The 12,033-nt window shown below is 45.2% G+C and overlaps 1 protein-coding gene across 2 annotated transcripts in view; it reads left to right on the top strand.

Annotated features, from left to right (window-relative positions):
• Window positions 1-12,033, top strand: part of LOC140486521 (splicing regulator RBM11-like) — a 20,116-nt gene extending 8,083 nt beyond the window's left edge. Inside the window, exons 2-6 of one of the 2 annotated variants that reach the window (XR_011962624.1) lie at window positions 388-550; window positions 4,429-4,510; window positions 6,389-6,491; window positions 8,000-8,108; window positions 10,953-11,110. Coding sequence is in view for 1 of the 2 variants with exons in the window: in XM_072585776.1 (XP_072441877.1) it covers window positions 388-550; window positions 4,429-4,510; window positions 6,389-6,491; window positions 10,953-11,285 (681 nt within the window). In the remaining variant the exon portion in view is untranslated. Of the gene's footprint in view, window positions 1-387; window positions 551-4,428; window positions 4,511-6,388; window positions 6,492-7,999; window positions 8,109-10,952 lie in introns of both variants that reach the window. The other variant, XM_072585776.1, reaches the window with a different exon arrangement.

Genomic DNA, 12,033 nt, shown 5'->3' with positions numbered 1-12,033 from the left:
TAGCCCCAGTAAAACTGCCTTCTCTCATCTACCAAAATCAACTGCAATCTGCAGCAGGTTCAGGCAGATGACAATCGGCCCGTCTAACTCCCCTATCCACTGTATGCTTGTAATAATTCTCAATCATATTTGTTAACAGGAGCATACTTCATCTCTTCGAATCAAAGTTTTAGCACAGAAGGAGGCCATTCAGTTCAACAGGTCTCTGCCAGCTCTTTGGCTGAGCTTCTAAGTTATTTCTGCTCTTCTCTCCCCACAGAATCTTCCAAGTATTTGTCCAAATATCTTTAGACAGAAGCACTGCAGACACGTTGGGGTGAATGTACTGTGAGTCCACATGGTGCTAGTGGCTCAGTCAGCTGACTTGTACTTTGTGTGTGATTGCAGGCTGGACCTTTGACAAAGGTGCACATAGCTAAAGACAAAGATGGCAGGCAGAAGTCCTATGGGTTTGTCTGCTTCAAGCACACCGAGTCCGTTCCATATGCCATCACCTTGCTAAATGGAATCAGATTATATGGCAGACCGCTGAATCTGCAGTTTCGCTCTGGTATGTCACATGCTTCTGCGTTTTAACAGGTTACAGCCAGGAGATTTCGAGGCCCTGGTTTCTGTTATATTGGAGGTAGAACAGTGTTAGAGTCTCCTGGCTTCCCCCGAGAGTGGTCCATCCGTCAAACATCCAAGTGGCTAGAGGCCTTTGCACTCAGTAATGCTGTGTAGCTTGAAGCAGTCCGGGAGCTGGGAATGACTGAGGCAGTCCGGGAGCTGGGAATGACTGAGGCAGTCCGGGAGCTGGGAATGACTGAGGCAGTCCGGGAGCTGGGAATGACTGAGGCAGGCTGGGAGCTGGGAATAATTGAAGCAGTCTGGGAGCTGGGAATGACTGAGGCAGTCCGGGAGCTGGGAATGACTGATGCAGTCCAGGAGCTGGGAATGACTGATGCAGTCCAGGAGCTGGGAATGACTGAAGCAGTCTGGGAGCTGGGAATGATTGAGGCAGTCCGGGAGTTGGGAATGACTGAAGCAGTCCAGGAGCTGGGAATGACTGAGGCAGTTCGGGAGTTGGGAATGATTGAGGCAGTCCGGGAGCTGGGAATGATTGAGGCAGTCTGGGAGTTGGGAATAATTGAAGCAGTCCGGGAGCTGGGAATGACTGAAGCAGTCCGGGAGCTGGGAATGACTGAGGCAGTCCGGGAGTTGGGAATAATTGAAGCAGTCCGGGAGCTGGGAATGACTGAGGCAGTCCGGGAGTTGGGACTGACTGAGGCAGTCCGGGAGCTGGGACTGACTGAGGCAGTCCGGGAGCTGGGACTGACTGAGGCAGTCCGGGAGCTGGGACTGACTGAGGCAGTCCGGGAGCTGGGACTGACTGAGGCAGTCCGGGAGCTGGGACTGACTGAGGCAGTCCGGGAGCTGGGACTGACTGAGGCAGTCCGGGAGCTGGGACTGACTGAGGCACTCCGGGAGCTGGGACTGACTGAGGCAGTCCGGGAGCTGGGACTGACTGAGGCAGTCCGGGAGCTGGGAATGACTGAGGCAGTCCGGGAGCTGGGAATGACTGAGGCAGTCCGGGAGCTGGGAATGACTGAGGCAGTCCGGGAGCTGAGAATGACTGAGGCAGTCTGGGAGCTGGGAAGGAGAATTGACAATGTTGCTATTTCACTGCAAAGAAAAAGCATCTGTTTTTCCCTGTTGAGTGGCAGTTTGGCTGTAACACTGTCACTATACAGCAGAATAACTCTGGTAGTGGCGGACAGTAAAGGCAGCCCTGAATTTTAATAGCACCTTTCACCAGTTCAAGGTGTCCTAAAGCACTTGACAACCAATAAACTATTTTGGAAGTGTGGCCACTCTAACAATGTGGGAAACGTGGCAGCCAGCGTGTGGATAGCAAGGTGTTACAAACACCAATGACCCAAATCATTTGTTTTCATGATTTCTGTTGAGAGATATGCATTGGCCCAGGATGCCAGTGAGAACTTCAGTGCTCTCCTTCAGAATGGCTGCTATGGGATCTCTCATGCTGACCTGAAATGAAGCCTTTAATATCACAGCCGAAAACCACCTCTCACAGCATGGGAGTCCCTCCCTTCTCACCAAGCTGGAAAGGTGAGTTAGGGCAAGAGTGCTACTCCACACTTTCATTGATCTCAGTCTGATCTATTCTCTGAGGAGGAAAATCAGTCAAGGTATCAGATCCTGATCTAAGTGTAACAAAGAAATTTACAGCACAGGAACAGACCCTTCGGCCCACCAAGCCTCTGCCAATCCAGATTGTCTATCTAAACTTGCTGCCTATTTTCTAAGGATCAGTATCCCTCTGCTCCCTGCCCATTCAGATATCTGTCTAATTGACGCTCTTGTACCTGCCTCTACTGTCTCTGCCGCGTTCCACCCTCTGCGTAAAGAACTTTCCATGCATATCTCCCTTGAACTTTTCCCCTCTAACCTTGAACTCATGACCCCTAGTAACTGAGTGCCCCACTCTGGGGAAAAAGCACCTTGCTACCCGCCCTGTCGATATCTCTCATGATTTTGTTGACCTCAATCAGGTCCCCCCTCAACCTTCGTCTTTCCAATGAAAACAATCCTAATCTACTCAACCTCTCCTCATAGCTAGCACCCTCTACACCAGGCAACATCCCAGTGAGCCTCCTCTGCACCCCCTCCAAAGCCTCCACATTTGTTTGATAGTGTGGCAACCAGAACGTTGGCAGTATTCCAAATGTGGCTGAACCAAAGTCTTGTACAACTGTAACATGACCTGCTGACTCCTGTACTCAGTACACCGTCTGATGAAGGAAAGCATGCTGTATGTCGTCTTGACCACTCTGTCAACCTGCGTTGCCACCTTAGGGGACAATGGTCCTGAACATCCAGATCTCTCTCTACATCAATTTTTCCCAGGACTTTTCCATTTACCGTATATTCTACTTTTGAAATGGATCTTCCAAAATACATCACCTCACATTTGCCTGGATTGAACTCCATCTGCCATTTCTCTGCCGATCTCTCCAATCTGTCTATATTCTGCTGTATTCTCTGACAGTCCCCTTCACTATCTGCTACACCACCAATCTTAGCGTCATCAGCAAACTTGCTACTCAGACCATCTATACCTTCCTCCAAATCATTTACATACATCACAAACAATAGTGGTCCCAGCACAGATCCCTGTGGAACACTGCTGGTCACCGGTCTCCATTTTGAGAAACTCCCTTCCACTACTACTCTCTGTCTCCTGCTGCCCAGCCAGTTTTCTATCCATCTAGCAATCTACCCTGGACTCCAAGTGACTTCACTTTCTCCCATCAGCTTACCATGGGGAACCTTTTCAAATGCCTTACTAAAGTTCATGTATATGACATCTACCGTCCTTCCCTCATCAATCAACTTTGTCACCTCCTCAAAGAATTCTACTAAGTTGATAAGACATGACCTTCCCTGCACAAAACTATGCTGTTCATCACTGATAAGCCCATTTTCTTCCAAATGGGAATTGATCCTATCCATCAGTAGCTCCTCCAGCATCTTCCCTACCACTGACATCAGTCTCACTGGTCTATAATCACCTGGATTATTCCTGCTACCCTTCTTAAACAAAAATCAAAGAAAGATAGGAAAAGAGCGAGGGAATAAATCAAAATAGTATTGGAGAGAGAGAGATGATGCACACGTATCCACATAAGAACAATCTTTTCTAAAACAAAAAGATCTACTGTCAAATCACTCACTCAAGAACCTAGTTTGTTTTTTAACTCAATCACAGGTCCTCTGAAGCAGGAGGCCTCCAACCATTGGTAAAAAATAAACCATTGCACCATGAGATCCCTCCAAGGACCCAACTTATTTGTTGATACACCACCAACTCACCTATTTAACAATTGAGAAATTGCAGGCAGTGCTTGCCAGGGGTAGTGCACAATAACAAGGACCCCGTTCTTGATATTTTCTAATCAGCCTTTTCAGAGATGTTATTATACAACTCTGGAGCAGGTACGGCCTGAATCCACGTCTCCCACTTCAGATTTAGGGGCATTACCACTACGTCCCCAGAGCGCCTGATGACCCACCACCAAATAATCTGTTAAACCAGCAATTAACAAGACACACCACACACCAGGAACAGGGCAAGAAGAGAGGGAGGGGACTAAATTAAAACGGAATTGGAAGGGGCCTACCCAGTTTTCTTTTACCAACCAGGTAATAATTTGAATATAAAGTCCATTGCTACTTTCAGTCAGCTGTGAAGCTGTTCTGGTTGTTCCTTGAAGAGTCCTATCTTTCTAATACTGACACTGTATTGTGTAAAACAAGGTGTGGCGGCTTGAGATTTTTTTGACAATGCATTGTAACTAATGAGTTTAACTGTGAACAATGTGTTTTGTAATAGTATTTGGCCAGGTGTGTTTATCTGTGTTTCAGGGAGCTCCCACACAGCGGAACCAAGCACAGCACACTTGGGAGTGGAAAACACTCCATGCCGAGCAACACAAGAGAGCTTCAGGTACACAATAAACCTTTTCCATTGCTACAAAGCAAAATGTGAGACCTTTCTGCAGGTTCTAGAGGTTTTTGAGACCTCATACTGGGTCCTTTCCAGGCTGCTATATCTAAGGAATGCAAGAACCAGGAGAGAAGGAGTGAAAGAAAGCAAGGTATTAAATATAGTCAGCATAGTCCCAGAGGGCCAAAGGGCTGCTCTCTTGTTAGAGAGAGAGAGAGATGACTGGTGGTTGTTTAACCTGAGGGTCACCATGCCTAAGGTGAGGGAGCGAGGTTGAGAAGGTGGAGCCTTTGTGGTAACCACAGCAGGTATGGAATTGAACACATGCTGTTGGCATCACGGCATTACAAACCAGTCATACTGCCAACTGAGTTAACCAACTCTGGGGGTGAGGGGGGGATGGGATATTAATACGTATTAATCAAAGGAAGCAATCCAACCTGGTAGCTTGTAGCTGAGTGTGTTGGAGCATCAATCTGTGGGTTGGCACAATTCAATAAGCCCATGTCACTTAGCTTCCTGTCTCGACTGCTGTCATAAGGCTCTGTTTGGAAATTTGGAAGGTTCCCAATGTTGCTGGAAATGGGGACATGAAAATTAAACGAAGGAGTTAGCTCTCAATCGGGCCAGGTGAGCATCTCTGAGCAATTTACACATTCTGTCAATTTGATGTTGCCACAACACAGTTCCCCCACCCCCACCCCAATCCCTGCCATCTTATTGGGGTGCAGACTACTGCCACATACATTAGAGGTGAAGAGCATAAGTGTTGAAGGTGCTAGATGGGATCCCAGTCAGATCGGCTGTGTTTGATGATGCCGTGTGTCTTTGGAGCTGCACACATCCAGGAATATGGAGAATATCCCATCACTCCTGACTTGTGCCTTGACAAGGTTTGGGGTGACAGGAAGATAGTTACTCACTGCAGAATTAAAGACAAAACCGTGGTCATAGCCTTAAAAATTTGTCACCAAACCTAAGGTATAGTCTATAATCATGGTATCGTCATACCTTTCAAACAAGTTTGCTTAGAACATAATTTTTTTTATATACAATGATTTGAAACCATAAAGTTGCTGCACAGCATTTAGACTTTTACCTCCATAATAAAAAATTTCTTACAATTATTTTTTAAAATTTCATTTCTTAAAGGAGTTTTTCATGTTAATGTGACCCAATAGGAAAAGGTTGAGAGCTGCAGATCAGATGTTGAAGAGTCTTTGACGCTGTAGTTTTCAGACTCCCGAGATAAAGAAATAAGGGGCAATTTAATTTCTCACTGCTTAGGATGTGAAACTTGTCACCTCAGGAAATCATTCAGACAAAAAGCTTTAATGTGGTCAAACTGTAACTGGATGATTACCAAGAGAAAACGGGATAGAAATGTATTCAGGTAGGGAACCTCTGTGAAGTTTAATTATCCCTCTTGGTACAAATGGTATAGTCCTCTGTCGTTCTGTATGCGCTTACAACCTGCATTTATATAGCACCTGAAACTGATTTTTGGACTGACCGATGTTGGTATAACAGGTAGGTTTTAAGGATGGTTTTAAATGAAAATGAAAGTGATAGGATAGTTTTAAGAGAGCGCTCCAGACTTTGGGGCCCAACAGCTGAAACTGCTAGAGGTGGAGCGATGAAAGTCAGGAATGCACCGAACACCTGAACTGGAGGGGCACAGAGATCTTGGAGAATTCTAAAACTGGATAAGTTTGCAGAGAAACCAGTAGGGTGAGGCCATGGAGGAGGGATTTGAGAGTCAAGGTGAATATTTTAAAACCTTGCTGCCGTTATAGTGCAGTGCTCCAAGGGTCATGTACATGTCCCTCCTTGTCTCCCTCAGTCTTCTAATAACACATTTACTGTGTTCTGTTTAAGGAACTCTCCATTCCAAGACAGACCAGGTTCTTCGCTGTATCCAACTCCACCATACTCCATGAACAACCACTTCAACCCTGACCCTTACTACTGGCAAACTATGGTAAGTATGAAGTTATGAAGCCCAATGGAGCGGACCTTCGAAGTCTGTCAGGCCTATAGTCTTGTACAATAGGTAATCTGCCGCTTTTTCAAGGACACAGATTGTATTCCTTACAACAGCTTGCATTTATATAGTGACTTTAATGTGCAGGAACGTCCCAAGGTGCTTTGCAGAGACATAATCCGTTAAAGTGGATGCTGAGGCAAAGACATGGCTGTGAGAGTAGGTGATCAAAGCATGGTCGAAGAAATGGGTTGGAACATGCATCTTTAAAAGGTGGGGGGAGAGGCAAAAGGCTTTAAGGAGACATTTCAGAGTCTGAGGTCTAAGCAGCCTCACCTGTGGGGTCAAAGGACACATGTCCAGAAAGAGGCAGAGGAGTGGAGGGATCGTTCAAGAGATGGTAGAGACTTTCAAGAGTAGGAGAAGCTCTGCTGTGAAGAGATTTTAACACAAGAGATTTTAACACAACAAAGATTTTAAAATGGAAGGTTTTAGACCAAGGTTAGCCAGCAGAGGATGAATGGAATTTACTGGAAATTGAGATACGGGTGCAATTTGAAATTCATAGATCCTGAATGGCAAGCCTTCCAAGAGAGTAGAGTTCACCGGAACAAATTTATCTGAAGATGACAGGCATGGATCTGGGTTCCAGTAGCAGATGTGCTGAGCTGGGGAATTGCAATGGAAGAGGACAGTATTTATAATTCTTACCTTTACTCTTTTAATCTAAAAGAAAACTGCACTAGTGATCCACTAACAATATTAACCAAGATCCGGGAGCAGAGGTGGTGTGAGCTTGATGAAAAGAAAACAATCTAATATTAAAACAAAGTATAAATATTAACTGTGAGGCATTTTTGCTGACTGATAGTTGTGAAGGGTTTATGCCCGAAATGCCGACTCTCCTGCTGCCTGACCTGCTGTGCTTTTCCAGTGCTACACTTTTTAACTCTGACTCACCAGCATTTGCAGTCCTCACTTCCTGCGAGACTGTGATTTACAATATGTTATAATAGATTAGATTAGATTCCCTACAGTGTGGAATCAGGCCCATCGGCCCAACCAGTCCACACTGACCCTCTGAAGGGGAACCCACCCAGACCCATTTCCCTGTGACTAATGCCCCTGACACTATGGGCAAATTAGCATGGCCAATTCACCTGACCTGCACATCTTTGGACTATGGGAGGAAACCCAGAGGAAACCCACACAGACAAGGGGAGAATTTGCAAACTCTATACGGACAGTCGCCTGAGGCTGGAATCGAACCTGGGACCCTGATGCTGTGAGACAGCAGTGCTAACCACTGAGTCACCGTGCCACCCCAAATACTTCTAAGGTCAATTAGTGAAAGCTGTAGAGTTTAATTGTTGCGTAAGTACAGGCTGGTAGATCGATTTTAAGTTTAATTGTTACACAAGGGAACAGTGAGGATTGGAAAATACTCAGATTCAGGCCCTGGGTCAGAAGCAATAGGTGACTGGCTTTCTTTCTCTTTTTTAAAGCTTGTTTTGCATCTGTAACAAAGTGTGACATCTGGATTATGATGGACAAAATGCACGCACATGTACCATTTTTACATATACTAGAAAATCCTCCGTGAAGCTGCTATTGGTAAGTCAGAGGGTACACTATTACACCACAGGGGGTACATTGTTTTATCAGAGAGTAAGTCATTATCACAGAGGACAATAATTTGCCAGACGATATGTCAGAAAGGGCACTGTTCTTGTTAGACAATAATTTTATAACAGAGAGTACTTTATCAGATGGTACACTATTTTGTGAGAAAGTGTATTTGTCTTATCAAAGAGCACAGTATTTAATCTGGGGATGTATGGAAGGGTTCATTATTTTATCAGAGGGTAAACCATATATCAAAGGGTTACCATTACTGGAGGATATGTGGTTGTATAATGATGGAAAAGTTAACCAAAGTAATGTTAGAAATAAAGGTATGTAACTACAGCAGAGCTGCACCAGAAGAATATTAGATCTGAAAGGGTTAACTTATGAGATAATGTTACACAAACTAAACTTGTATTCTCCCACCCAGAGTAAAGACTTCGGGGGTGACTTAAAGGAAGAGAAACTGTTTCCCCTGGTGGGCAGAGGGCAGGAGCATATCAGCACAAAATGATTTTGTTGCTGAAGTGCGTAGTTTTGAAAATAAATTGTAAAATAAACATGAATTTATAATCAGGCCATTGAAGTAGCTGTTCCACAGCATTTTGTTGTTAGAAAGCTCAATATTCCAAATGGCTGCTTTTGCGAATTTTAATTCATTAAAATTTTAACAGATTTATACAGAAATTTACGTGCAGTATTGTATTGAAGTATAATGTGGGAATAAGATGGCTGACAATCCATTGGTGATAGTAGGCCAGTTTGGAATCCCTTGGGATTAGCAGTCTGGGATGATTGGCAAGAGAAGATTTAATGGGTATGTGCAGATTATTGTTAGACAATTTGGGACTTGTCCGGGATTGAAGGCTTTAGAAAAAGATGATTTCAGTCACAGAAGGAATCAGGTGGATGAAGCTGAAATGGAAATTGGTACTGGAAGATGATGGAGTTGAAGCTTAGCTGGACCATGTAATGAGCATCCCATTGGCAATCTATTTATCTGTTCTCCATAAACCTATTGAATAACTATATAAGCTCACTCATTGACTGACCGAGGTTTGAGTTAAGATTAGTGTAGTGTTGGAAAAGCACAGCAGGTCATGCAGCATCTGGGGAGCATGAAAATCGATGTTTTGGGCAAAAGCCCTTCATCAGGAATTAGGCTGGGAGCCTCTAGGGTGTAGGGATAAATGGGAGGGGGGGTGGGGCTGTGGAGAAGGTAGCTGACAGTGCAATAGGTGGATGGAGGTGGAGGTAAAGGTGATAGGTCGGAGGGGAGGGTGGAGCGGATAGTTGGAAAATAAGATTGGCAGGTGGGACAGGTCATGGGGGCAGGGCTGAGCTGGGGTGAGGTAGGGGAAGGGGAAATGAGGAAACTGGTGAAGTCCACATTGATGCCATGGGGTTGAAGGGTCCTGAGGCGGAAAATGAGGCTTTCTTCCTCCAGATGTCAGGTGGTGAGGGAGTGGCGATGGAGGAGGCCCAAGACCTGCATGTCCTCGGCAGAGCGGAAGGGAGAGTTGAAATGTCTGGCCAAGGGGTGGTAGGGTCGGTTGGTGTGGGTGTCCCAGAGATGTTCTCTGAAGTGCTGTGCGAGAAGGTTTGAGCACAAACTCTAGGCTGACAATGCACTGCTGAATGAGTGTTACACACTGGACAGTGGGCATTTCAGATCAAACATTGTCAAGGCCAGTGGAACTTTTGAAGAAGACAGAAAGGTTCTTCTCACTGTTCTGGTTTAGAGGCGAATATAGGAACAGGAGGAGGCCATTCATCCCTTGTGGATTTTTGTCACTAAATTAGACGATGGCTGATCTATATCTTTACTCCACCTTCTCACCTTGGTTCCATGACCATTGCCAACCTTTCATAACAAAGTACAGCTCACTTCAGAATTTTCAGTTGAGCCCCAGCATCAACAGTTTTATTGGGGGCAGGGGTTGTGGGTTTCCACTTCCTTTGAGGGAAACAGTGCTTCCTGTCAAAGCCCCTGAATGTACTGACTCTCATTTTAAGGTTGCATCCACATGCTGTTGATCATCTGTTCATTATGGGAAATAGTTTCTCTCCATCAAGCCTATTCGTGATCTGAAGCACCCCTAAATCTTTACCTGGTGGTGCGGAGAGAGAGAGAGAGAGAGAGAATGTTAGTTTAGTTTGTATAACATTACCTCATAATTTAACGCTATTACTGCCAGTATTATTCTGATCTATCTAAGCTGTGGTTATATGCTGCACTTCCAACATTACAACAAGACAGCACTCCATTAGCTATAAAACTCTTTGGGACATCCTGAGGTTGTGGAAGGTACTATATAAATGCAAGTCTTTTATTTTTTTCATTGTTCATGGTCCTGGTCATTCCGTTCTGTTAGTAACCTGGCTCTGTACTTCACTGGTCACCTCTCCAGGTCAAAACTGAGTTCAATCCATGAGAGTTAGCCATGCACCTGAGCTTTGAACCTGTTGAGTAACACTCCCTGGGTCTCATCATCTTGTCTCCCCAGCTTCGATCCCACGATCATGTTCACCTTTTCACTGCTGCTGCACCTTATGCCAATGTTGGCAATGTCAATGGGCTAGGGGGCTTGGGCTTACACTGTCGCTGGACAAGCTGGTGGTTAAATTCCAAACAATCTTGTGGAAGAAGATGACCATGCTTGGCTCAGCGTGTCTGAGGGGAACCAGTGCTTGCGAAACTGGACTGTGGATATCTTCAGTGCGCACAGAGGGGGAGGGGAACATGGTGTTGTCTGGGGTGGGCAGAACGGAGATGGGACGGGGGCTGAAACCTTGCAGTGGGTCACCATTCTGGTCTGCTCCTCTTTTCAGATGAACACGTATGCCCTGCAGCAGTACCACATCAATTCTCAGATGGCTCAGCAGCAGCAATACTATCAGGCAATGGCACAAGTGGGCCTCCCAGCTCAGATGCCCCAGTTCGATCCGATGTCAGAGTATATGTCCAGGTCACATCAGCCTGCGTGGGAAAATCGTCTACCGAGGGACCCAGCCCTTGGGAACTGCTCCAGCAGTGGTGGAGGAGGACAGGCGAGGGAATCAGACAGCGACAGTGACAACAGAAACACGGAAAAGCTCCAGACAGCCAGCAAGCAGCGCAGCCGTCAATACAAAAAGCATAAATCCAAAAAGAAGAAATACTGATAAGAGAGGGGGTGGGAGTAGGTTGAGCTCAGAGTAGAGGCTCTTACCTTTGACCTCTGGTAAAGATGTGTGAAAGACCTGACAGAAATAAGACCAGTTTTGTAACACTAGACAAGAAACATACCTTGACACATGTTCAAGTGATAAGTTGGATTGTACACTCAAATCCATAAGCCTGATGTAAGATTATATAGGTGGAGGATGTGGTCCTGAGAATATTGGTGTCACAAAGGTGGATTAGTGGTGATAGAGTTATCACAGAGAGTTGAGTAAAGTATTTATTTATGGGTGTCTGAAGCATTTCATGAACACTCCACTCATACTGTGAAATACTTTTAATGTCACTTGCAAAGTTAGGATTTATGTGGAGAGAAGCTTTAGAACTTTTTGCAACTGGAGTACCCTTTTTGCTGGTTCCAGCTCTCTTCACATCGGCAACATTACGAATAGGAGCAATTTGAACTGATGAGTTAAGTGCATTAGGTCACTTTATACTTCATTGGTTTTAGTTTATGATTGAATGATATGTAACTAATTATTGCACTTGGGACCCCTATATGGTAGACTCACCTGTAATTTTGCTATTGGTGGGAGCTGTGTTTGAGGGTGGCATGGTTGAGTGGATTGGCAGTACACCAAGCCACGGTGCCTTCGACTGCTTGTTCCTGCTGTGAAGATGGGAATACCAATAAATTCATAGCTGGCTAATTCATTGTCTCTTTTGCACATTAAATGCTGTTGCACACTG

The sequence above is a fragment of the Chiloscyllium punctatum genome, chromosome 15 (genome assembly GCF_047496795.1).
Source record: "Chiloscyllium punctatum isolate Juve2018m chromosome 15, sChiPun1.3, whole genome shotgun sequence".
NCBI lineage: Eukaryota > Metazoa > Chordata > Chondrichthyes > Orectolobiformes > Hemiscylliidae > Chiloscyllium > Chiloscyllium punctatum.
The sequence above is the reverse complement of the archived record's forward strand: the minus strand, read 5'-3'. Positions and strand labels throughout refer to the sequence as shown.